Here is a 25,827-nt window from a genome sequence, read left to right as displayed (position 1 = left end):
AACCAATTAGCGGAGAGGATTCCGGGAGAGGCGGGGCAACGCTGCCAGCTTCGCCAGGACCCCGCCCCGCGGGCGGCTGAGGGGCTGCCTGAAGCCCGGCCTCGCCGCTCCCGCCTCAGGCGCCCGCCGCGGACAACCCCGCCGTCCGCCCGGGCCCTGTCGGCGCGCGGCGGCGGGGCGGGGCCTGCCTTAAAGGCGCCGCGCGTCGGAAATGGCGGCGCGGTGGCTGTGGCTGCTGGCGCTCTGCACCGGGCCCGCCGCCGCCCCGCCGCCCCCCGACGCCGAGGTGACGTTCGTCCTGCCCGCCGGCCGCCGGGAATGCTTCTACCAGGGCGCGCCCGGGAACGCCTCCCTGGAGGCCGAGTACCAGGTACCGGAGGGGGGCGGGGCCTGGGGGCGGGCCTATACCGGAGGGGGCGGGGCTTGCGCCGGGGGGCGGGGCTTGTACCGGGCCGGTAACGGGAGAGCTGGGCCGGTAACGGAGGGGTTGGGGCCTGGGGGGGGGTGGGAACGGGGAAGCTGGACTGGAGGGGGGATACCGGGAGGAGGAGGAGGGGGGGGAAGCCGGTACCGGGGGGGGTACCGGGAGAAGGAGTTGGGGGGGAAACCGGTACCGGGCCCATAGGCAGGTGTGGGGGGACGTGGGGCCCAGGGCTGGGCAGGAGGGGTGTCCCCGGTACCAGAGAGGGATCCCCGGTACCGGAGGAGTGTCCCCGTTACCGGAGGGGGATCCCCGGTACCAGAGAGGGATCCCCGTTACCGGAGGGGTGTCCCCGTTACCGGTGTTCATCCCCGGTTCCGGCAGGTGATCGGTGGGGCCGGGCTGGATGTCGACTTTTCCCTGGAGAGTCCCTCGGGGCTGCTGCTGGTCAGCGAGTCCCGCCGCTCCGACGGGGCGCACACGTGAGTCCCGTCCCGTCTCCCGTCCCGTCTCCCGTCCCGTCTCCCGTCCCGTCCCGCTGACCCCACTCTCCTCTCCACCCCGGCAGCGTGGAGCCCACCGAGGCCGGCGACTACAAGCTCTGCTTCGACAACTCCTTCAGCACCATCTCGGAGAAGCTGGTGTTCTTCGAGCTCATCTTCGACAGCGCCCAGGAGGAGGAGGAGGAAGAGGAGGAGGAGGAGGAAGGCGACGGCTGGGTGGAGGCGGCGGAGCCCGAGGACACGCTGGACGTCAAAATCGAGGACATCAAGGTGCGGATGAGGTTCGACGAGGCCGAGCGTGAGGTCCTGCGGCTGGGCCGGTATCCTTACCGGCCGGGGATGAAGGCATCGGAGCCACCCCGTGGAGGAGGAAGAGCCGGACACGAGCCGGCGACGCGTGCCGGTAGCCTGGGAATCCAACCGCCTCCCGGGCGGCATCACCGGCAGCGTGGCCGGCAGGGCAAGGGAGGGGATTCTGCCCCTCGAGTCCAGCGAGACCCCCCCGGCAGTCCTGCGTTTGGATTCAGCAGCATTGGGTTGACGGTCGGACTCGATGATCTTAAAAGTCTTTTCCAACCTAAATTATTCCGTAATTCTGCTCCCAGCTCTGGGGTGCTCAGCAGAGGAAGGAGAGGGACCTGCGGGAGCGGGTCCGGAGGAGCCCGCGGAGCTGATCCGAGGGCTGGAAGAGTTGGGGGTGTTCAGCCCGGAGGGGAGAAGGCTCCGGGAAGACCTTCTTGCACCTCGCGGTGCTGCCCAGAAAGACGGGGACAGACTCTTTCGGCGGGCCGGCAGCGCCGGGACAAGGGGGAAGGGTTTTCGGCTAAAAGAGGGGCGATTCGGCCCGGCTCTAGGGAGGAAATTCTTCCCGCCGAGGGGGGTGAGGCCCTGGCAGAGGCTGCCCAGGGAGGGGGTCGATGCCCCGTCCGTCCCTGGGACCCTTCGGGGCCGGGCTGGCCGGGGCTCTGAGCACCCTGACCTCGGTGAAGACGGCCCCGCTCGTGGCAGGGGGGGTTGGACGGGCTGAGCTCCAAGCGTCCCTTCCCACCCAAACCGTCCCGGGATTCCCTGAGGAGGCAGCGGAGATCGGCACGTCCGACCGGTGCCTCCCTTTCCGTCCCCAGGAATCCATCGAGACCATGAAGAGCCGCCTGGAACGGAGCATCCAGATGCAGACGCTGCTTCGAGCCTTCGAGGCCCGAGACCGTAACCTGCAGGAGAGCAACCTGGGCCGGGTGAACTTCTGGTCGGCCGTCAACCTGGGCGTGCTGGTGGTGGTGGCTTTCCTCCAGGTCTACATGCTGAAGAGCCTCTTCGAGGACAAGAGGACGGTGCGGACGTAGATGGGGGTGAGGGTGGGGGATGCACGCACACACACACGGGACTCGGCTCCCTGCCGGGACGGCGTCGGAGGAGGGACGTGCTCCCCTCCGGCCGCTGCTGCTCCCTCCCGGCGGGGATTAAACCTGCCCAGCTTTGTACCGCGGTGTCTTGGAGCCAATGCGAACCCCGGGGGGGGGGAGGTTTGGGGGCGAACCCCCCCCCGCATTTCGTCACCGAAGGGCCTCGAATGCGCGTCTCTGAGCCTTTGAGGAAGGAATCCGTTTATTCTGGGCCCTGCGGGGAGTCGCGGGGGCGAGTCTCTGGGATCCCGAGGTGGTTTATAGGCTCAGCCGTAGCCGGGGGCTGGACAAACTCCTCGGAATTGCCTCCACCGGGAGGGAAAAGGGCCCCGGAGGAGCCGGAGCCGGGAAGGACTTTGCTCGGGGAGAGGGTTCCCCACTCCCGCAGCGTTTATCGGGTAGGACGTGGACCCGGCCCTGCCCGCTGGCTCCGATACGGCATGGCCGGCACCGCGGAGATGGAAACCGCTGCCTGGAGGCTCACCGCGTGCCGGAGCTGCTCTCCCAATGCCGCTGCCCTGCGGCTCGTCCGAGCATCCGGGAAGGACCCGCCGAATCCCTCCGGCTTCGGGGGAAACCGGGACTTTCCTCGGCCAACGCGGAGCCAGGATTCCCCCGCCCAGCGTCTCCCTCCCTGCGGCTCTCGCAGATTCAGGGGTGCAGGCTTGGCCCTTCCTCCGCGGGAGGCGTTTGAACAGAACCAAGACGGCCATGAGGAGCAGATCCAGCCTTAAAAATGCCCAGAAAAGGGAATTCAAGCAGCAAATGTCATTCCTGGTGCCCGTAAATAGGGGGGGACGACAGAGCTGGGCTGGGAGAGAGACGGGGCAAGAAATACTCCAAAATTGGGGCAAGCGTTGGAGGCGCTTTATGTGTTGCTGCCCCTGAAAGAAAACACCCCGGGGACGTCCACGAGGGGAGGGCGAAGGGGGAAAATCCCCGCGGCAAGGGCAGAGTTGCCCATAGCTTTGCCGGTGCGGCATCACCGGGAGCCGGAGCCAGTCCCAGGCTGCGGGGGGGGGGGGGGGGGGGGTCATTATTAATCTGCTAAATCACAACCTGGGCAAGGTGAGGGCAGTGGGAAGAGGCTGGCCCGGCTCGTGGGGGGCTTCTCAGCACCTGGGAAGTGGGAGTTTTCACACCGGAGCGAAACGCCGCAGTCCCAGGAGCCCTTTTCCAACCCCGCGGTTGCCGAAAGCTGCGGGGGGAGAGGCCTCGCGTGCCCCCGACGCCTCGTCCTTCGCCCCCGGCCGAAGGCGTCCGCTCGGCTTTGCGGCGGTGGGACGGGGGGGGGGTCGGAGCAGCGGGGCCGGCGGAGCTCAGAAGGGCCGAGGCGGCGCAGAGGGAGCCGGTCTCCTGGTGGCAGGGGAAAAAAAAAAAAAAAAAAAAAAAAAAAGAAAAAGAGCGTTTAGAGGGATCAGAGCTCCCCTGTCCGCGGGGTGGGGGGGTGTCCCCGGCCAGGACCCCCCCAGCATGGCTGCTCCGGCTGCAGAGGAGCCCCTGAGCGGGTCCCTGTCCCCCCCAAGAGCCTCTGGAGTCTCAGGGTGAGACCCCCCCCACCCAAATCACAGCCCCCCCCCCCCCCCCCCCCGTTTCTATCAGCCCCCAACAAGCCCCAGCCGGCTTCCCTCGGCGCCTTCGTTAGCGCCTTCGTTAGCGATCCATCCCATTGGGACTGACGGCACTCCATCGCCCCTTCCTCCCGCTGCAGCCCCGGGAGCATCCCGTCCCGGCTGGCGGCTGCGGGACGCAGCCGTGGGGGAGAACCGACCCTGAAACACCCGAGCTCGCCGCGCTACCCGGGTCCGGCCCTGGCTCTACGGAAAATCCCCCCAAAAAATCCCTCTTAGCGCAATATCCGGCTGCCCTGGAGCCGGCACGCTCCGGTACGTGCCGGAGCACCGAGTCCTACTGCAGCTGACGGCACAACCCTGCACCGGGGGAAGCTCCGGCTGCGCCGGGACCACCACGGCCAAGGTCGCGTGGCCGGGCCTCCCTCCGGCTGCCGAGGGATAAATCCCACCGGAGCCCCTCGTGTCCCTCCCGGGCTGGAGCGAGACGCAGTTGAGCACCGGTTCACCCTCCGGCACCGTTTCCGAGGACAAGGAGATGCCGGACCGCGACCGCACAGAAACGCGGCTCTGCCACAAGCCGGGCGGTGGGGAATCGGGGCTGTGGGGCCGCATCCAGCCCCAGCCCAGCACCGGCCCCCGTTTGCTCCAACCGGGATTTTTCTGCTACAACAGTTTTCTGCAGCCCAGGCGCTCAAAGACACGTCCAAAAATGCTGGGACCACCGCGCTTCGGCAGCACTGGGGGGGGCCTTACACGGAGGATGGGGTTGGTTTGGTGCAAATAATAAAAGATTTGGGGTTTTAAACAGCCATCAGTGAAATCTTGGTTAGAGGAGCTGGCACAGAGACAGTCTGCAGGACAGCCCCCCCTTGATCCGAGACCCCCAGACTCCCTGTTTGATTCGAGAGCCCCACAAAGTCCCCTCAATCTGAGACCCCCAAAAGGCCCTCTTGATTCGAGATCCCCCCAAAAGCTCCCCTTGATTCGAGGCCCCCCCCCCCCAGCAATGGGACACCGGAGGAAAAGGCAGGAGGGAGAAGGAAAGGGTGAGACCAAAACCCCCACGAAGCGCCAGAGACTTTCACCAGAAGATTTGTATTTTTTTTTTCCCCTTTATTTTTTTTTAAATTTTTTTTTTTAGTTTATTAATAGGATACAGACTGGAGGCACTTACACGTTGGCAAACTGGAGGGAGAGGAGAGGAGCGGGCTGGGTTTTTGGCCAGATGAGGTGAGCGAGGGGGAGGCCCCCGAAACCGCCGGCGGGAAGGGGCAAGCGCCGGACGGGACCCCCCCGGCCAGGGAGGCGGCGGCAGCACCGGCCACGGACCGGGGAGGGTGGTGGTGGGGGCGAGAGCTGCACAGAGCGGCCGTGCCGGCGATGCCACCGGCCCCCCGAAACCCTGGGGGTGCCCGGCGGAATGACACCGGGCAGGGCGGCAGGCTGGGCTCGTTAACGGATTAATTGGGGGACGGGACACCTCGCTGCGAAAAAGGGGGATGCGATTAAGGCAGGCAGCGCCGCAGCCCCATCTCCGCGCTCCCAGCAGCCTGGCTGGGCTGGGGCTGGAGTCGATGTTTTTAAAAACCTACATTATTGTTGGGGTGGTTTTTTTTTTTTCTTTTCCTTTTTTTTTTTTTTTTTTTTTTTTTTATACAATTAATACAGTCTGTAAAAATATTTACAACCTCTGCTCCCAGCCAGAGCCCAGTGGGGCGGCCGGCTCCTCGGGGAAGACCGAAGGCAGCGGCAAAGCGGGCAGGGATGCTGCAGGGGCCAAGGCACGGCTGGCTCGGGGCTGCCCCCTCGCTCCGGGCATCCTCCCAGACACAACCTCTCCCCCTTCGGGATTTGCACGGGATTATCGGGGGCAGCCGGACCCCCAGAAGAGCCTGTCCTGGGTGGGGGGCTTGAGGCAGCGGGGAGAAACGCTCCCTCCTCTTCCTCAGGGCTGGAAAAGCCGCTGCCGGCGAGGAGTTGTGGCGACGACAAACCGGGAGGGCACGGAGCTGCCCAGAATGCTCCGGCACGCTCCCCCCGCCATGAGACCCACCTCCCCGCGCGTTATTCCAGTCTTTTTCCCCGGGTCAGCCCGGCTTTGGGCGTCACCGGCGGCCGAGGTTCGGTGTGCGCCGCGGCAGGCGCTTTACGGTGAGCACCGAGTACGGAGCGGGGCGAGGGCGGGCGTCGCGGAAGAAATACCTGAGGTTCGCTGCTGAGCCGGCACCTCGCGACACAAGGACTACCTGGAGAGTCTGCTCCTGCTTTGCGGCGGATTAGATTTATTAGCAAATCGCTATCTGCAGTCCCATCATTTTCCATATATAAATTTTCCTCAAAGCTATAAAAACTGAAATATAGACTATGGTCAAGATTAGCAATCGACTTTCGGGTTTGGGAGAGAAAAACCAAAAATCGCTAAGTTTTATATATAATATATTAATACAAAAATTCTGGAGGGGGGGAGGAAGAGGAGGAAAAGGAGGAAGAAAGCGAATAGGCAGGAATCTGATCAGCCCCAACGGCAGCTCTAGGAGATTCTGGGCGCAGCCAAAGACAGGCGACAGTCTTGGAGTCAACCACCTCCGAGCTCTCCCATCCCCGTCGCGTACATTCAGGCCATCCCACGGCACGAACGCCGAGCGCTGGTGTGTGGTGGAGGGAGAGGGAGGGGGGGGATTTCTGACAAAGTGCAATATTCGACCCCCCCAAAAATATCTAATCCTCCGCGGTTTATTATACGGGGGGGGGGGGGGGCAGAGCGGGACTCGGGGGCTTCTCTGGCGCAGCACCGGCCCCTCGCCGCCGTAGTGCCGACTATCCGCTTCCCGGCTCGGGCGCAGCGGAGGCGCGGGAGGGCGAGGAGCGCTGCCCGTCCTAAACCGATGTCGCCGGCATTTACACGCCGGGACGCTCTGCGCCCGTCCCGAGGAGGGGCCGCGGCGCGCTGATGGGGATCGGCCGTGGTTAAAGCGCTCTGCTGAGCTGATCACAGGTAGGATGGTTTTAAAAAACGAGATTAGACGCGGGGGTTGGGGGTTGGTTTTTTTTCCCCTTTCCCCCCCCCCAAAACGGCAAAGGAAAGCGGCAGGCGTGGGGGCAGCCGCTCCGGGAGTCGCTACCAGCCCCTGGGCAGTTAATCGAGCAGGGAGGGTTCGGCCGGTCGGATAATGGTGGGCCGGTTCGGCGCGGCGGGGGGTCTTCTGCTGCAGAGAGAAGGGGAACAGAGGCGTGAGCGTGGGGACGGCGAGGCGAGGGGACCTCGTGGTGGCAGCTCAGCTCGAGGCCACGTCCCAGCGGGACCTCCGTCCCCGCCTGCCGGCGGCACGCGAGCTCCCCAGCCTCCGGCGCGTGCCACGGAGGTACCGGCAACCGGCACCGATCCTTCTGCAGGGACGAGGGGGACCGGAGTTCCCACCCCAGGAGAAGCGAGGGGCTGCGCTGGGGGGCAGAAGGGGAGCTCCAAGTCCTGCCACAGAAACCACGAGCTGCCGACTCCCCTCCCGACCGAGGGGTTTCGCACCTCGGAGGCACCGGGACGTTCAGAAAAGCTCAGCCCGAGTTGAGGATCCAGCCCTGGGGGCAGGAGACCACCCCGCGCCCCCTCAGGAGGGCTGCAGGCCGAGGACGAGAGCCTCCCGCGGCACCGGGGAGCCTGCCGAAACGGGTTCTCTTACCTGGGCACACCTGGAGGAATGCCGGGGGGGATGCGTGCCGGCCGCGACGGGATCTGAGGAGGGGCTGAGAAGGGGTCGTTATTAGCAGCGAAGATGTTCTGGGGTCCAGGGCGCGAGGGGATGGGGGGAGCGGCAAAGGAGGAGGGTCCCCCTGCGGGGATGGGGATCAGGGGCGGCCCCGGCGTTGGACCCCTCACGGCCGGCGGCCGGCCCGGCGGCAGGACGGCAGATCTGCGCTGAGGCGGGGGGCTGCGGAGGAGAGAAAGCACCTCAGAGAACGGAGCGCTGACAGCCCGCAGCCCTCCCTTCCCCCAGGAAAAAGCCCAAATCCACGTTATCCCGTCGTCCGCCCCACTAATTCCCGTCGGGCATCCCGTCCCCGCCAAACCGACCTGTGCCCACTGCTCGTCTGCAGCCACGTGTCGTCCACGGGCGGGGGAACCGGCGTGGAGACGGTGCTGGTGCTGATATCCCCGATGATGTTCAAGGCCTCTTTCAGGGCATGGTACATGCGCAGCATGTCGTCCCTCCTCTGCGCCTGGTCGGCCGACTCCTCCATCAGGCTGCTCTGGTCGGCAGAGGAGTACAGGTAGGCCAGCAGCTCCGAGTGGATGAAATCCTTGGTCTAAAGAGAAACAGCAAGCCAAGGTCAGCCCGAGACAGCAAACCCGCTGGCTCGGAAGCTGGGGGAGTCGGAGCTGGAGGACCCAAAGCCGTGGAGGCAGTGGGGGCCGGGGGACACCTCTTCCAGCCCTGGAAGACACATGGAGCCCCAGTGACTCGGGACTTGCAGGACGGTTCAGCGTCCCCGGTTTGCTGGAACCAGGCGGGAGCAAACGCCAAGAATCAAAGTGCCTTCTCAGCAAAGCCGCTGCCAAGCAGCTCGAGCACAAAGACATAAAAATTAAGAATCGAAAGATCATCAAATCCCACTGTTCAGTTCCAGCTTGGCGACGAGCGTGGCGCAGCCCATCCGACTCCTGCTAAAGCCGAGGGGGGCCCAGGGCTCCTCCCTGGCGTGTGCTGCCCGGAGAACCCCAAAATCCCCAGAACCCCCAGAAGCTCCCTTCCGCCTGGAGGGGCTGCGTCCGTCCGAGGTTCCCCTCCGCCCCGCGGCGCAGCCACTCACATTGTTTATCATGAGGTGCATTATCGTCTTTGGCATGAGGTCCCGGATGGACTTGTTGATGATGCCGACGTAGGAGTCGACAAGGTTGCGGATGGTTTCCACCTGGCGCTCCAGCTGAGGGTCCATGGAGAAGGTGTTCTCCTGGGCGCCGTCCTCGTTCTCAGTCTGCTCAGGGAAAGCAGGGCACAAGTTACTGTCGGGATCTGACAGACCCGGAAAGAAACCCCTCTGCTCCGCACATATTCCCTGTCCCTTCCACCTATTTCCATCCTACGCGGATGCTTTTTTGAAACAGAGTTTATTTCGTAGCCCGGAACGACTAGATCCATCGGCTGGGCAGCACAAACTAGGGCCGCGTTATAAAGTTCGTCCTCTTCTGCGATACCACGGCATTTTCCAGGGTATCCGAGAACCTACTGTGACACACCAGGACCCAAGCCAAGAGCTCCCAAGTCTGAAGGCTCCTCTGGCAGCCTCTCCCCAGGCTGGTCTCAGACAGCACCCCTCGGCCAGCCTGCTCCGGGAGGGCTCGGACAAGTCAGAGGGAGTGTTTACTTGGTCTTTCTCTGGGTAAACTCCCGCTCGGAGGAAGGAGGCTTTCCAGCTGTCCACATCTTCTTGGGAGTCGCAGGCCAGCTCAATCTGACGGAGATCTTTGTACACGTTCCTAGGAAGAAGGTGCAGAGCCGGGGGTGAGGACCACGGAGGATGGGAGGCTCGGCAGAGCACCGGCGAGGCCTCCAGCACCTCGAGCCCTCAACACCAGCATGCCCGAAGAAGCCTGAAATCCCTCCAGAATGTGTATATAAATATTGGCAAGCTTCTGCTTCCTCTGAAGAAATCCTCCCCCACCAGATCACAGATGCTCCTGCCTTGGAGCGCGACACCGAACGGACGGGGAAGCCGGATGCACGGCCTGGGTTTGGACCAGCAATGACCGAGGGAGGGCAAAACCATCAGCCCGTCAACCGTGGAGCGTGTTCGGCAGCGTTTTGAGCCTGGTGCGATACCCAGAGAGCAAAGGGATTTCAGGAGGCTCCTGCTCACAGCCCTTACCTTTGCTCTGTGTTGAAGATGGCAAAGACGTGCTTGTTAGACATAAATCCCTTCTCCACGTCCCTGATTTTCAAATTATCCAAAGGCAACATGTATTTCTTCTCCTTCTCCTGGAAGAGGGGACAAGAGGAAGGGAGGGATGAGAGCGAGCGAGCACAGCGGCGCTTCGCTGATGCTGATTAGCCAACCTGAGTAGAACGAAAACCCAACCCCTAGAAACACAGCGGAGATCAGAGCTCCTGCGACGGAGGGGCAGCGATTTCCTCAAGCTCACACCAGAGAAGGTCCACCAAGACACGCTTTTCAGCTCAGCCCACAGCACACGACTCCCTGACCAAAGCCAAGAGCTTTACCTGGGACGGAGCAATCTGCCCTCCCCAGGAGCCCGCCCCCCAAACCGGCAGCGCTCCGGCACAAGAACAGACCTCGAATCCCTTTTGGTGCTGCTCTGGCTACCTGGCTTCCCTGCCTTTCCAAGGACGCATCCGGCAGCACCAAAGAAACCACCGGAGAAAGGGATTCGGTCCCTCCAGGTCGGCGGGCAGCTCCAGGACACTGCCCGCTGGCGGCCCTGCCTGTGCCGTAGCTGCCCTCCCTTGGCACGGGACGGGGCCGGCTCCACCGGAGCCCACCCTGCCGCCTCCGTGGGGCCCCAGGAATTTCCCCCCCGGTGCCCGTCCCTGCCGGAGGGGATGGTTGGAAGGAACCGGGGCCTCGCAGTCTGGCACGAAGTCGGCTGCTGATTTAAGAGGCTGCTCTCCAGCCCCGCCGAGGGGCCACCCAGCCGAGTCGCTGCCGAAACGCCACATCTGGAATTGTTTAGAACAGCTCCAGCTCCACTTTGTCTCCAGATGCTGCGCACACGGTCCCAAAAAGTGACGTTCGCCTTTGTAGAGAGGCCACGAACCCAAAGCCTTCCCCCCCCCCCCCCCCCCCCTTCCACCGCCGCCCCACACTCCTCCTCATGATTTCCTGAAAAACCCACAACTTTTTTCCAGACTGGATTCGGTTGCAAGGACTTTGCCACGTCAGAAGAGAGACAAAGCAGTTTCCTTTCGCCCATCGGGCTTCTCTCCTTATTAAAAAAAAAAAAACCAAAACCCGGGAGGGGGAAAAAATTAAAAATAAAAACCGCCCCCGTGGATGCCGTGGGAAGCCGGAGACTCCAGCCCAGCCTGCCCAGTGTTCAGACTACCTGTTCAGGAGGGTTTAAAGTTGTACAGTAGTCTGCACATTGGTTAGATCGGGTTTGGCCGAGCAGCACCCCAGCAGCACCCCAGCAGCCGCAAGGTAAGGGCAGGGGGGGGGGAGCGAGCCCGGATTCGGCCCTTTTTGGGGAGATTTTTGCTCCGACTCGTGGAGGCGGCGTGGTTTTGGGGTTTTGGTTTTTATTTGCCTCGGCGGCACAAGCGGGAGGGCAGAGCCGAAGCGGGGGGAGCCCGGCCGGGCAGCGCTCCCCACGCTTCCCCCCCTTGCAATGGGGAGGCGAGAGGGTGGGCTGCATCCCCCCCAAAACCCCAGGGTGCTGGGTGCCGGCTTAGCAGCTCTCGGCGGTTCATTTTTTAACGGTGGGGGGCTTGGTTGGGGGGGGGGGGCGGGCAGGGGTAGGGGGGCAGGGAGAGCTGGGCTTGCAGAAGACAGAGCCTCATTCATCCCCGGCCGGCTGGTTCTCATTACCCGCCGCGGAGGGGCCAGACGTGCCCCCCGAGAGGCCTCTGCGCAGGAAACCGGGGGAGCACCGGCGGGCTCCGAGAGGGGGGGAAAGCACGCCGGAGGGAGGTTTATCAGCTCAACATGTTTCCTTCTCTTTTAGGAGGCAGATTTAAAAAAGGGGGCTGGGGGGGGGGGGTGGCCGGGGAAGAGAGGTTAAAATCCGACTCCACGGTTCGGGAGAGACGTTCACCTTTGCAGCTCGCTCGGAAGATGAAGGATGAACAAAAGAAGCCCGGGCTTTGCTCTCGTGCCCGATGCCCAGCTGCTGAGCAGCTCCCGGGAAATAAAAGTTGTGTTCACGTCTCCTTTTTCTGACCCGCGTGCTGGGCTCTGGCGAGGCAGCGGCCACACCGAACCCCTTGCGTCCCCCCAAAACACCCTGCAAGCCAGCCCCCCCACCCCATACATCTGGCCAGGAGGCCGGTGACGTAAGGGGAAAGGCGAGATCACGGGCCGATTTTCAGACTGTGGGGGCGGAAATGCTGGAAAATCTGAAATATGAAAGTAGCATGGCCGAGACCACGGTGCCATGGAGGAGATGCTGGCTCCGGCGCTCACGCCGGCCCCAGCAGCTCGGACAAGAAGCGGGCAGGAGATGCCGGTCTTGCCGCCGTCCCGTTCCTGGGAGGGTTGAGCCCAAAGAAATCGCTTTGGGTTTGAGTGGTGAAATGCCGTTTCCAGGCAGGGGTGAGCTACCAACACCCTGGCCGCCCCGGTACGCCGGGGAGCGGGATGTCCAGCCCGAGGGCTGGGGCACCAGATCCCCTGACATGGGCAAAAAGGTCCGGGAACAGCAGCGGCCCCTTCCCAGACACCCAGTGAGGAACAAGAAGGGACCTGTGGGGTCCCGGCACAGAGAAACCCCAGAAGCGGAGAGAATCGGGTTCCCTCCCCATGCCCTGGTCTCCCCACGCTCACGGGGGTGGCTCTGGAGGGGGGTCGGTGGCCGGGGGGTGGCTGGGCACCGCACGGGCCGGTCAGGACAGCGTGCAGTGCCCCCCACGTGTACCCCACCTCCTGCCCGCCACAGGCAGGGCTGCCCGGGCTTCAGGCAGCGGAGATGCCTCAGCGTTCTTTGCTGGGAGGGCAGCACGGGCTGCAGCCATCTCCTGCCCACCCCGATCCCGTTTCCCATTTCCCTCCAGCTTCCAAGATCTTTTTGCAGCTCAACCCCAGCGTGGGGATATTAACCCCATCAGCACCTCCTGCCTGAAGGCAGCTTTGGGATGACGCACGAAGTAAGAGCAGCGCAGCAACCCCACGGAGAACAGCCAAGGAGGGGGTTCGGCGCTTGGTGACAATGCACCGATGGTCCCATGGGGTCAAAGACTAAGTTTTCCTTTACCCGCAGCCAAGCCCTGCACAGCGGTGGTTTTCCTTTCCCCAGGGCCAGAACGGACATGGTTTCCCCTCCTGACCACCTGCATTGCTCCTCTGGCTTTGCTGTGCTGAGACGGTCAAACCGGGAACTGGCTGCCCTGGGTTAGGGGGCTGGGACGGGGCAGGGACGTAAAAGGAGGTCCCCGATCCTTCTTGGAGGTCTTGCAACAACAGCATTGGGGGACAAAGAAAACCTCCCCTGAAGGAGGCAGGGCACAGGGGATGCCTGCACGGCGTGGCCACCCCCCAGGCTCGGCCAGGGCCGGGCAGCTGGATCCCGTAGGACCTCCGCTTGCCAATGTCTCCCAGTTTATCTTTGTTTACACAATCCCGAGGTCTGGGGGAAAGTCTGGAGACATGGAATTTGCTGGCTGGGGCTGTGCGGTGTCCGCAGGGCACCCTCCAGAGGAGACCCACGCTCCTGCACGCCAGGAGATGGACAATGCTAATTAGTCCCAGGCGCTAATTCTCATTCCCAGCCCGAGGACCTTCTCACCTGAGGTCCGTGAATCACAGAGCCTCCCCTCAAAACCCGTTCTTCCCCGCTCGCACATACCTCTTCGTCCTTGTACCAGGACAACGACTCGGCCGTCAGCACAAACCAGTATTCCTTGGAGCCTCCCTTCATGATGCTGATGTTGTTGATGGTCAGCCAGCCCCTGCGGATCACCTGGAGACAGAGGAGTGGTGGTGGGGAGCGGAGGGGAGGAAGGAAGAAGAGGTTACAGGCTACTGTGGAGTCTCCAGGGGAGTTCCCCAGATGGAGAGCAAGGAAAAGTGCTCCTGAGCTCCAAAGCCCGCCTAGACCCTTCACAGAAAGCCCTACCCTCAGCAAAAGACCCTCAACCAGACAGATACTGAGACCCCATTTCAGGTAAGCTAGCAGCACGTGGGGGGGGACATCTGGAGCTCTCCTAGCTCCCAAAGCTGGATGAGAAAAGCAGCGAGCCCCTGCCCACGCTCACGGTAAGATGCTGCGGCACCAACAGATCCAAACCCAACTCCACATTAATTCCCCATGGCCACTGGTGCCACCTGGTCAGCCAGCAGCAGCCCAGACAGGAGAGGTGATGGAGAGCAAAAGGTCCAGCACCCCAAAGGGACGAGACAGGAATTCAGAGCATGTCTCGGGTTTAAGAGAGGACCGGAGCTGCCCGGGGGCATTACGGTCTCTGCTGAGGGCTGTTTTGGGGTGTCCCGCACAGGGGCGCTGGTGCTGGTCCTTCCCAAAGGTAGGCACGCAGCGCGGCGGTGCCGGGAGCCCCGTAAAAAGAGACCTCAGCCTCCATCCCGGCCGTTTCAAAGCCGCCGTCATGCCACCTGCGAGCAACGCCAGAAAAGGTCTGCAGAGACTAATGGAGCCCCATCAGCTGGGGCACGTTCCCAGGAGCAACAACCAACTTACCCAGTCCAGCAACTACCGGAGCAGCTCTCCCCATCCCTGTTCTGCTCAGGGTCTCCGTGAGCAACGTGCCCTCGCTGAGGGCGGCCACGGCAGCCCTCAGCCTCATTATAACCGAGGAATCCTGTGTTTCTCACCCAAACCCACTCCCCCTCTTGTGCGTTGACCCCTACCCCAAAGCAGCCTCCTCCCAGGACAGCTCCTCTGCCTCCTGGCAGGCAGGACTAGCCGGCAGGTCTTGCCGAGCTCGCAGCCCCCAGTGAAAGGCTCCCTCGCAGCCCCACAGACGGACCTCGCATGCAAACACGTAGCAGCAGCCACCGGCAATCGGGGCAGCAGCACGCTGAAGCGAGATTGCCGAAGCCTGACGTTGCAAGCAGCAGTTTTTCACGACACGATGCACAAGGACCACACTGTCCGAAGCAGGCGGCAGCGTTCCCTGTCCTATATCAGCCCGGGGAGCTAATGGCTGACCACTATCTCACACGGCACTTGTGTTCTCTCCCAGCGCCGGTGGCGAGGAAGCTTGCACAATGGTGTAGCTGGTCCCAGCAGCTACCGCACAGCAGAGCCCTCGCTAGACTATCCCCACGCCTGTCTCGGCACTGTCAGAGCTAGAGGGGCACCATCCTGCTGATGCCAAGGAGCATCCCTGTGCCTGTAACGGCTTCCCCAAGACAACAGCCCTTGGGGAACAACTCCACCTTCACTGGATGCACCTCGGCGACACCAGAGCCCCACAAGGACACCTGTGCCTGCTGGAAAACGTCATGAATTATCACAAACCCCTCGCAGTTGCGAGAACCCGCAACGGAGATGTGCTGGAAGCTGGAATCGCTCCCAGCCTTGAGTCCAGACAAGCCAGGGCTGGACTGGGACTAGCGAGCACACTGCTCGGCCGAGCAGAGGATTAGACCCTGCCCAGGCGCTCCCGCCGGCCTCCCACGAGAGGGGCAGCAGATTGACTTCACCAGCAGCACAACCACCATCTTTGGGACAGGCCGGGAGTTTTCTAAGCTTTTCAACTGCAGGCAAGATTACGCTCTGCCCGGCAGGGTTCCTCCATTGTTCTGGGAGCTATTGTACGGAGAGGAAGGTCACCGCGGCTCGGCACAGACCCCAGGGCTGCGGCAGAAGCCTTTAGACCAAGCTGTGAGTCTCTCTCCCTACCAAGGGCTGCAGGGGAGCGGCATTCTTCTCACCATCACCCCCGCGGTTTTACTGCGGAGCTGCTACGCCGGCCGCCCCGTGAGCTGCACGGCAGGACCACGCTACGCTTCCAGATGCCGGTTTGCCTGCAAATGACCCGCTCCCAGGTAAAGAGGGGGAACGGAGAGTCCCCGAACCCGTCTGCTTCTGCTGTGTCAACCCATCCAGCTGGGACTCTGCTCTGGAGGCAGCGAGGCCACCCGGACGTGGAGGGTCAGACCTCCCCAGGGCAGGAGCTGCCTCGCAAACGGCAATGCTGGCCACTGCTAGAGACCTAAAAAACTGCAGAAGAGCTTCCCGACAAGCGCCCGCTCCTGTAGGACCCCTAAAGGAGAGCCCAGCCGAGCTGGGAGGTAGCACAGCACACAAACCCGCCCCGTTCAGCAGCCTGGCACCCACACGCATCTTCCCGGTACGTGAGCCGTATCCTGTGTTCTGGGATGCTTTAGGTGCCCTGCGCTGAGCATCCCGCACCGGGAGGCTGGCGGCAGGAGGGACTCAGTGGCAGCTCGGCAAAGCCAGCGCCCTGGGACCACGGCTTTTCTACCCCAGCGCTTCACAGGGGTTAGTACCACCACACGGGTTAGTAATGGGCAGACGTGGGGAAAATGCATCTGGGGGGGGGTTGATTCAAGTCAGTCCGAAGCATGGATGGGAGGGAGAACGAACAACCCTTGCGGTTAAGCAGAGAAGAGTTAGACACGAGCGAGATGCAGAGTTTGTTATGGCTTGTATGGGAACCAGCTCTGAGCAGCTGCGCCCGAGACCCAAGGCAGGGCTTTAATCTCAACACCAGGATTAAGCATGTAAAACAGAGCCAGCGCAAGCCCTTTTGTGCCGAGGCTTTTCCGTGCGCTGCTGGGGGAATGCACCAAGGGATGGGGCTCAGGCCGCTCTCCTTTTCAGACTGCTCAGGTGGCTGCCAACGTAAAAGCCACGACAAAATCCACTGTGTTAGGCACGGGCAAAGCTCGGTGCGCCAGCAGGCGCAGGCAGCTAGAGCTAAAACTTAACTCATACAGATTTTTCTGGTGAGGGGAAGGAAGGAGCCCTGAAATTAAGACAGCAGAGGTTGTCAGATTAAAGATTTCACCTTCTGATTCGCTCTGGCATGTTTGAGACCCCGATTTACATTTAAAAACAATCTCCAAATTTGAACCGAGTCTGGTTTTAAAGGAACAGAGACAGGACCAGGGAGATGGAGCAGTTGAGGGGATCAGGGCCAAGGAAAGGGCAGAGGGAAAAGGTTCAGCAGCAAAGCAAGTCCTGCGAGCTGGGTTAGAGGCTCTGGCAGGTGCTGGGACAGTTTTGGAGGGGATTATAAGGAACAGCAAATCTGCCTTTAGGGCATGGGTCCGGGAGAGATCCAAGGCTGTAGCATAGAGGGAGCTGGAGCGTTAGAGAAAAGCCAAGATTTGATTTCTTTTGCTAAAGGGTAGAAGAGGGGAGGACACTCTGCAGAGCCGGAGACACCCCAGCTGTGTGCTGGCTCAAGGCAGGACTCAGGACACCTCCTCCTCTATCCCCAAATGCAGGTTGAGGAGGAGGAGGAGGAGAAGGACGAGGAGGAGGAGGAGGAGAGAGGAAGGCTGCGCCACAGTGCCTGGCACTGAGCCACACAGCAGAGAGCCCAGAAGAAAGTTCCTTTAAGACCGACTGATATTGGTGAGAGCACCAATGGTTTTAGGGCTTGTAAGCCAGGCAAGCTCCCCCGGCAGAAGAGCTCCAGAGCTCTCGGAGCTCTGCCCGGCTCCGAATCAGCAGCAGCCTGGCACCGGCCTGGCGCCTCGAATCCTTAATTGTCAGATCTCCACCTTCCCGTCACCCGGCACGATCACGTCCGCACAGCCAGTGATGGGAGCGCGGCCCTGCACAGAAATCATTGTGTGGGAGGCAAGAGACGGGCCCTTGGGGGGGGTTTCCTTTGTTTTTGCAGCAACATCTGGATGGTGCTAAAAGAAAATGGAAGTGTCTGAACAGTTGGAAGAGATGGGAAATGGGCACGGGGCCCTCACAGACTGTTGGAGCTGCGGATGTGGTCGGTAAGTCACGGGGTTTCACTGAGCAGAAAGTACAAACCTTCCTGGGAAGAGCAGGATGGGTGCTGCCTGCGCTGTGGCAGGGCGGCTGTCTCACCACCACATCCCTCCACTGTAACCGGGTTATTACAGCAGCCTCATAAAATCCATTTTTGAGATAAGAAAGCATCCAGCGCCTAAGCTGCAGCCGCTTTTTCATGGGACCGTGTGGCTGATGAGAGGTAGCCGACTCTGGGGAACTTCACCTGCAGCCGACTCCAACCTTCTGGCTTCATCCACCAGCCCAGAGCCAGGAGCCAAATTATTTTCCCAGCTTCCTTCCCGAGGGAGACATTCAGATGCTGAGGCTGCCCCTGAGGGACCAAGGCAACACCTAAGCCATGGTCCTCAAGGCTGTAAAGCCCAAATTGGCGGTTTGGAGATTACTTCCCTCTCAGACACTTCCATTTTCTTGGACCGCCAGCACGATGCTCGGCTCCAAGCCTGGAGCAGCGGGGTCAGGACCCCCCCCCCCACCCCACCGCCCCCAGGGGGGATTGCTCGACCACAGACAGGGAAACTCTTTTCCATTCGGAGGAAACGCTGCCCTCTGCCTCCCCAGAAGTGAGTACGCTTGAGGGAAAGCTCCCTGTTGGCTGAATAATGAGGCTCGAAGCAGCTGACAGTTACCCAAAGTTTGCCTCCGCCAGTTGCTAACATCTGGGAGCTGAGGCACCTCAGAAGAAGAGGGCTCCTTGCCGAATTTCTGTGCCAGCCGTGCAGCATGCCGTGCTGTGGCCAGCATCGGTAAATCAGCTGGCAGCCGGCCCGAGGTCGGGACCCAACCTCAAGCCCAAAAAAAAGGCAGCTGGGGGGAGATAACACACCTCCAGCCCCATGGAGCTGGGGGTCCCAGAGAAAAGGGGGGGCAAATTCCTACCCGCTGTGTGTGCCCAAAACGTGGGCAGAGGGACTCCCCTGCCTCAGGGCCAGCTTCTCTCCAGCCCTTACCACCACTCAACGGGAACCACGTCCCATCACGACAGCAGGCAGCTCTGTGCTAAAACCCGAAGATTTTGGCTTCTTGCTTCTCAAGGGCCAGCAAAACCAGTACTCACACCCTGAATCCCAGTATACAGCTCTCCCTATACCTGTTCCCAGCAAGTACAGGCAGATGCCAGGCAGCACCGACAGCCCGGTGATCATGGCACGGGCAGGGATCAGCCCCGAGCCCTTTTTTTTTCAGCCACGGGAAGAGCCCAGGTGTGGGGACAAAGGGGACAGACTGAATTTCTGCCTCTAGACTAAGCTCACAGAGCCCAGTTGCTCGCCTCGGGGAATCCTGTCCTTCCTCTGCCAACAGCGTACTCAATTCTGGGAAGCGAGTGGCATCATTTTGGGTTTGGAAGGTCTTTCTGGCAGGGCCACGTCCATCACTGGGTGTCGTCTACCAGCACTATCACACTATGTGGGTACTTACCAGTATCTCACCCTTTAGGTGTGCAAAATTAAGGGGGGGGAAAAAAAAAGCAGGACAAGGAGACAGAACAGTGAAGAAAAACAAAGTGATGGAAGGGAGAAGAGAGCAGGAAGCACAAAAATGGTAGGAAAAAGCAGAAAAACAGCAAAAGAAAAACAGTTACATGCTATTAATTATAATTTTACAGTGTTAATATTTCATTACATTCTTTCCAACAAGAGGCAATGTCTGCATTAGGTACTGCAAGACCTAACACCATGCAAGGGGGGACTTCCAGTGCTGCTCTCAGTCATGCATACCGGATAGCAAACACCCTCTCGGAAGCGGGAGGCTGCATGATGAGACAGAACTGAGGCGGACACGGCTGCCGGGCACCTCCCTGCGCTCCGTCTGGTCCCCATTCCCTCCGCCCGCCACCCCGGAGGGCTAGTCTGGATCGACGGGGGCAGGACCGGGCAAGTTAGACCAGACCCTGCCCCGCATCAGAGCACAGGGCTCCTCCAGCAGCACGTGCCACCCCGGCTTGTCCCGACTCCCGCTGCTTTGAGATGAGCTCCTGCGGAGCAAACGCTCCCGTTCCGTGAGCCAGAGCTCCGTCTTTCCCATCTCCAACCCCAGTGTCAAATATCCCCCCAGGAAGGAGTCTGTGGATCAACTTGAATCCCGCTTTCAGAGCTGCGAAACGCAGCTCCAGGTTGCTCCGATCACTGCTGGAGCGGGATATCCTGGAGAGCTACCGCTGCCCCACGCGACGAGGGAGGACCGGGGAGCCGGCGGCCGTACCTGATTTGGGATGGCTCTTTTCTTGTTTGTCTGAGTGTTCCTTTGCTGCGCGCTGAAAGAAGAAAAAGAGCAGCTTTAGGCAGGGAAGGCAAAGCAAAGCGACAAGCGCTCAGAGCCCACGCAGCCACGACACGCTTCCCACCCGGAATGCTGTAAGGAAGAGCTGAGTCCAAAGGCGAAGCCCGTCATGTAAAATTCAACCAAGACCACCCAGACTCCGTGCTGCCAGCACGCTGCAATGCGGACAGAGGAGCCCCTTCCAGAGTTTTGCCCAGGGCTGAACGTACACAGGACAGCAGAGGGGGACGGGGCTTTCCAACCAGGACAGCTTTATCTCCTTCCTTACAGTCCTTATCTCCAGGCATTTACAAGTCTGCCCGTTCCAGAGGGGCAAGGTGGTAACTTGTAGGAGAGGAAACACCAAGCAGCAGTTGCTGATTCAAAAGGGACTTCTGTCCGTGAACCCAGCTGAGCCAATGCACCCCTACCACCGCAAGGCCGATAACCAGAAGGACTTGTCTCCAGAAACACCTGCAGCCTCCTAGTTCCCCCCCCAGGTTGGAAAAGAGCATACCTGCACCAGAGGGAAAGCTACCTGTCTCTCCTGAGCAACCAAAGAGACGAGGGGCGAGGTGCGGGACGTAACCGTTAGTCAGGAGCAGGAACAAAATCCATGAAAACAGTTAGAATAATGCCGGGACACCCCACGGAGCAGCAGTTTACAAGCACAAACGGGGTCCTTTCCCTGGGGAAGGCGACTGCGGGACTGCATTTGCAGCAGCAGCCACTGTCCCTCTGGCCCAGGGCGTCCCTGACCTGCCAGCTGGGGGAATTTGGGAGATCGCTCTCTGCCTGCCCCGATCCTCACAGTTCCTCCCTAAACGCTCGGGACACAAGGCGAGCCGGGCGCCCTGTCTGAGCCAGCCCAAGTGTCGTGGCATCCCGGATGGGAGCAGGAAGCTCTCCCGTGGCTGAGCTCCACTGCAAGCGCAAATCCAAAAGCTGAGCTTGGAGGAAAAGCCTCTCCAGCTCTCATCAAAGGTCCCTCCAGGCTGCGGGGAGGGGAAGGTGCAAGCGGGGCTGCCCCAGCCACTCCAGGACATGCTGTTTGAGCGGGTACCCACCCTGTCGTCATGTGCTGCTCAGTGTAACAGCTGGGGAGTGGGAGAGTTTCAGAGGAGTCCGGAGGAAAGAGTGAGATGATGGTTCAAAGGAAAAACAGGAGAGATTAGGAGAAGAGGAAGGAACTGTGAATGAAGGTGAAAAGCAGAGACATAAAAAAAGCGGGGGGGAAAAGAAAACAAGAGGAAGACTACGTGAATTTAAAGAGGAGGAGGTGGTGTGGGCTCTGGCTGGTGAGGACGGTGACAAGCTCTGGGCAGAGCCGCTCGCCTCTGCTCTTTCTGTGCGGGGACACCTGAGCCGGACCTCTGGGCGCTTCCGAAAAGTTATCGCCCAGTTTGGGGCTGCGCAGATGGAAAATGCTAGCCATCCTCTGGCCGAAAGCCAAAGTTGAGGGAAGAGAGACTAACAGGAGAGTCCTGCTCCTGGTCCTGGCCTCGCCTGCCTGGGCAGAGGGTTACGAGGGACAAGCTCAAAGGATGGGGAGACATTTCTGCTCCAGTCTCGACAGCTCCACTGGGACAGGACAAGAGTCATTTCACCTTCCCTTAGTGCGCCCAGGGAGCACGAAAAATTCCCTCGTCTCTGCTGAAGGGCGGTAACAGCCTTAATTACCTTAATTCATCGTAAGCGCTCCTGTGAGCAGGCCCTAAGCAGTTCATCTGTCTGAGGCTGAACAATCCAACTCCAGCTTTTCACGCTCTCTGCCCTAACGAGCAGCATTAACAAATGCAGAGGCAGAGGAACGATGTGGGGCAGCTCAGATCTCCAGGCCCTCAAACACTAGCCGGGTGGCAAGCAGAGAAGCGGAGATCCCACACCCCAAATCTGAGAACTCGGGTGCTAAAGGTGCTGATTTGGTGAATTAAGTTGGGACATGGGAGACTCCTCCACTGGTTTTCACGTCGGTGACCCTGAAAGGGTAACGTAACCCACACGCCTCCTCTGCAAACTGGGGGCAGGACCGTGAACCTCATTTATAAAAAGAGTTTGAGGACCCATCCCACCGGTAAATTACTTACTTGGCAAATCCAATGAAGTCTTCGTGGTTAGTGTTGATGTAAGAGAGTTCAATGTCAATCAGCAGGAGAATCTGGAAGGAGGTTTACATGTTAGGAGTCCCACAAGGGAGGGCTGAACACCCGCAGCTCCCGCACTGCTCGGGCAGAGCTGCCACGGAGCCCCACGGTTGCGCTCGGGGACATCGGTGACCACCCAGGAGATGCCAGAGCTGCAGCACGCCGCATCGCTGCCGCGAGAGGGAGCTTTGGGATCACGAGTGGGGAGATGCCGAGTGGCCGCTCCAAGCACCGGCTGCGGCAGAACGGGGCCAGGGCTTGCTTTGTCCTCGCACCCAGCAGCTGGGCTTTCTCCCTGCTCTCTAGCCAAGCCGAAGATCGCGTGAGCTCACCTGGTCCTTCGTTTTGCCTTCCCGTTCCCTGATGTGAGTGGTAACGATCCTCTCCGTCTCCTCTCGTAACCTGGGGTAGGAACCAAGCTGAAAAGAAAGGGAGAAGGCCAGGGAAAAACCGCTGCTGATGGGACCGTGGCAGCCTCCAGCGCTCACCGCAGAAAGCCAGCGACAGAAGACGCTCACGAAGGGGACGGAGGACAGAGGGGACTGAGCCCCAGTTCTGTCGAGAGGACACAACTGGGGCTCAGGGGCGGAAAAAGCGACAGACTTGATTCTCTTCACTAGATCCGACAAGATCAGCAGAATCCCCTTCCCGGGGGCCTTCGAAGCAATGCCAAAACACATGAATCCAGATTTTTTTCTTCCCGCCCTCGGACCCCACGGCCAAGCAGATCCGGGTTTTCATGGCACGAAGCGCGAGCTACGGCTAAGCAAGGTAAAGGAGGTGGGATCTCAGCAATGCGAGGAGCGTTTTTAGCCTTTGCTGTTAAGGGGGCGAGCAAACACCTGTGCAATATGTCTCGGCAGGACCCGTGCCGCGAAGCCGAGTTAATGCTGTATTTGCTGGCATTTCCAACAAGCGTTCGGGTGTCAGAAGGACGCGGTGCCCCCCAAATTAGCGACAACCTTGTGGTTGAACTCGCTTTGGTCGGCTGGGTCCTGGGAGCAAATATATTCCAGATGTTCAGATTAGACAAAAAGGGATGAATTAAGACCCGTTACCTTTTCAGCACACTTTTTAATGACCGTGGCCAGCTCTGAGACCACCAGATCAACACACTTCAAACTGGGCTCTTTAAGCTTTACAATCTGTTTTTTCACTATGGCTTCAAAGGCCATGTCGGGCGTGAAGAGCCCCGTCCTGCATCATGCAGAGAGCAAGAGCGAAACACCAAGTGGAGAGCAGGGGGGCGGGAAATATAGCAACAAAGACAGAAAAGAAAAGAAAAATGAGATTTTTTTTTTTTAAATTAAGGTTAGTAACGTGCAAAGGAAAAAGCTGCAGCGCCTGCCTGAGAAATTCCTTCAGGTCCCTCGGAGCTGTTGGGGTGATCGGTCCCCTCTCAGCTCCCCTGCGTCTCACAGGCAGCATGGGCAGGCTCAGCCCCAGACCCCAAACTCCCTGCGGCTTCGGGGTCTGTTTTACTGATCAGTGGTGCCTCACCTCTGTGTACAGGAGGGCAGTGCTGCCTGAGCGCAGGAAAAACCCTGGCGAGGCTCCTGGCTTCTCTCTAGGCTGGATTACTAAGACCCAGCTCTAGGAAAACACTGAATTTCAACTTGGCTTTGGGGTTAGACCCTATTTGAGGTAGAAGGAATTTCGGCAGGAAGCGCTGGCTTCTTCACGTTACCCAGATCACAGTCAACCACAATGGAAACGAAAGACAGCAGAGAACTCCTGACCCACCAGCAAACCCCCACCAATCCTACCACTTACAGAACCAAGTCAGCATTTAAACTGTTCCGCTCCACAAAAGCACTCTGGGTAGCAAACACCGCGGATACTTTCATGTTCTCGCCTGTACATAGCTAAATTTATTAATTTTTTTAAAATAACATAAGCATTGGAAGGAGAGGGGAGTTGTTTTTCCTGCCCTCTTTTCAGGTTAAGTCATATCTTTTGGTGCCACCAGAACAAGGTTAAAAAAACAAAAGAGTCACCCTGAGAAGCCCATTATTAAATATGGAAACGGCCTGTTTATCCAGGGCACAGCTTCAGGGTAATTAACACTTTCACAGAAAAAAGACAACTGGGGTGGGGGGAACCTTTTGAAATGTAAATGTGCTTGTTATCAAGCAGCTTATTAATTGCAGACGTTGAACTGCACGATTTACAGGCATGCCACCAGACCGTTTGCTGGAACCGCTGTCCCCGGCTTTTGTTTCCACGTTCCCGGGATTCCCAGAGTGCAGCGAAGCAGCAGTTTAAAGTGCAGCTTGAGAAGACACGTGCTAAGAGAGGTACCAGGATCCAAGAGCAGCCTGCCCACCTGCCTGGCTCCCACCGGGAACAAAGCCCCGGCAGCACCCCTCTAACCTGCCGCCACCGCAGTCAGGGCCCTGGAGAGCCCCTCGCTGCGAGAGCCGTGCTGCCCCCAGGAGGGTGACGGATATGGGAAGCCAAGCGTCTTGTCGAGCGTCCCCAGAAATCCCGATCCTGTCCGTCGGGATGCCCGGGAGGCTCAGGGACGCCGCCGGCACTCAAAGCGCTGGGTGACGTCCTGGGTGATCTGTCCTTGGCATCCTTGACTCAAGGACCGGCCGATCCCCCCCAGCTGAAGGCAACAGGGAGGACTCCAAGTTAGGAGACACGAGTCAAAGCTCAGAAATATCCAATTTGCTTAGGGAGCTCCCAGATTTTGGGGTTTTTTTTGGAGGGGAAACCAGGCAAGGCAGGCAGGTTAGAGCATCGCTTCTGCTTCCCCATCCCACTGGTAGGAAGGGGCTGGATTGCCTCCAGCCAGTTCAATACCTTACTGGTACACTGTCTAACTGTATTGATTAACTCCTGAATAACGAGGTCGACACACTTCAGACAAGGCTCTTTCAGCTTCACCACCTGCTTTTTCACAATGGCCTCGAATGCCAAGTCTGGGGTGAAGAGCCCCGTCCTACAGGAATCCGCAGGCGGGGCGAGAGGGCAGAGACATGGCAGAGAAAAAAACAAAATGGGTCATCAGGTTTGGAGGCGATCGGCTGCGTCCTGGAGAGCAATTCCCTCCCCAGCGCCGTGAGCTGGGGCGGCCCCGGGTCCTGGATCCACGGCATGGCTGAACCCCGCTTTTCCCCCGCCGTTGGGGCTGCCACAACCCCTCAGAGGGGACGGGGTGCTGGCACCTCTGCCCCCCCACCTCGTGGCAGCACCCTCCAACCCCTCCAGCACCTCGAATTAGGGTGCTACTTCCCCCCCTGAAAGGGAGTGAGAGCCCAAGTGCATCAGCACTGCAAGGAAATGGGAATTAACCTTTTTGGTGGTGTTTAGGGAAAAGGGATACACCACGAGCAGGTCAAGTGACTCCTGGGGAGAGCGATAAAGCAAAGAGAAGAAACTCTACATTTCTCTTTTCCCGTCACAGCACCAGGCCAAAGGAGAGCGGGCCTGCCAAGAAGAGGACTTGCATTTAACGCCATTCCTCTTTGGGGTCCTTAATTGCCCCATTAGGTCTGTGCTGGATGGGCTGAGCAGAGTCCACAAAAGATGCATCGCTCCCCAACGAGGCAACTCATCCCCAGCGCACACACCTACAGCCAGGACATGGATCCCTCTTAGTGAGAAGGTTTAACTCCCGTTCCCTACCTGTCTCTCAAGGTCATTTCTTCCCCCGCTTAAGGGAACGTAAAAGGAAAGATAAAGGTTATTTTAGCGGCTGAACTGAAGGCGCAAGGGGAAATTTTTCAGCTCAGTGTCTGTGTCGCAGCCTCTCCTGGGTTCTCCAGGGTGGTAGGGAAGCGGGACAAGCCTGACTCTGCTAAGCAAGCTGGCACGCTACGCTGGAGGGAAACACAGGCTGGCCGAGTTACCCCTTCAGTTCCCTCTAAAAG

At 60.0% G+C, this 25,827-nt stretch overlaps 2 protein-coding genes across 14 annotated transcripts in view; one reads left to right on the top strand and one right to left on the bottom strand.

Moving 5' to 3' along the window:
• The first annotated feature begins 34 nt into the window (after positions 1-34).
• On the top strand, positions 35-5,219 carry TMED1 (transmembrane p24 trafficking protein 1). 3 transcript variants are annotated; one of them, XM_041127365.1, is made up of 5 exons: positions 93-370; positions 806-903; positions 990-1,194; positions 2,049-2,255; positions 5,043-5,219. In XM_041127365.1, the coding sequence occupies exons 1-5, from the start codon at positions 212-214 to the stop codon at positions 5,133-5,135; spliced, it is 762 nt and encodes a 253-aa protein (XP_040983299.1). In that variant the 5' UTR covers positions 93-211; the 3' UTR covers positions 5,136-5,219. The 3 variants fall into 3 exon arrangements, with proteins under 3 accessions (XP_040983298.1, XP_040983299.1, XP_029885549.1); XM_030029689.2 differs by lacking the exon at positions 5,043-5,219 and having other exon boundaries at positions 2,049-2,405; XM_041127364.1 differs by lacking the exons at positions 2,049-2,255; positions 5,043-5,219 and having other exon boundaries at positions 35-370; positions 990-2,042.
• Positions 3,195-25,827, bottom strand: part of DNM2 (dynamin 2) — a 36,537-nt gene continuing 13,904 nt past the window's right edge. Inside the window, exons 10-22 of one of the 11 annotated variants that reach the window (XM_030029682.2) lie at positions 24,758-24,896; positions 22,282-22,368; positions 21,893-21,963; positions 20,873-20,902; positions 19,749-19,800; positions 18,966-18,977; positions 13,413-13,526; positions 9,764-9,873; positions 9,263-9,374; positions 8,708-8,872; positions 7,971-8,203; positions 7,579-7,827; positions 3,195-3,683 (exon numbers count right to left, since the gene is read on the bottom strand). In XM_030029682.2, coding sequence (XP_029885542.1) covers positions 3,647-3,683; positions 7,579-7,827; positions 7,971-8,203; positions 8,708-8,872; positions 9,263-9,374; positions 9,764-9,873; positions 13,413-13,526; positions 18,966-18,977; positions 19,749-19,800; positions 20,873-20,902; positions 21,893-21,963; positions 22,282-22,368; positions 24,758-24,896 — 1,411 coding nt within the window. In that variant the 3' untranslated portion in view covers positions 3,195-3,646. Of the gene's footprint in view, positions 3,684-6,320; positions 7,108-7,578; positions 7,828-7,970; positions 8,204-8,707; positions 8,873-9,262; positions 9,375-9,763; positions 9,874-13,412; positions 13,527-18,965; positions 18,978-19,748; positions 19,801-20,872; positions 20,903-21,892; positions 21,964-22,281; positions 22,369-23,007; positions 23,147-24,757; positions 24,897-25,827 lie in introns of those variants that run through there. The other 10 variants (XM_030029675.2, XM_030029674.2, XM_030029673.2 and 7 more) reach the window with 10 other exon arrangements.

This window comes from Aquila chrysaetos, chromosome 11 (assembly GCF_900496995.4).
Source record: "Aquila chrysaetos chrysaetos chromosome 11, bAquChr1.4, whole genome shotgun sequence".
Taxonomy (NCBI): Eukaryota; Metazoa; Chordata; class Aves; order Accipitriformes; family Accipitridae; genus Aquila; species Aquila chrysaetos.
The sequence above is the reverse complement of the archived record's forward strand: the minus strand, read 5'-3'. Positions and strand labels throughout refer to the sequence as shown.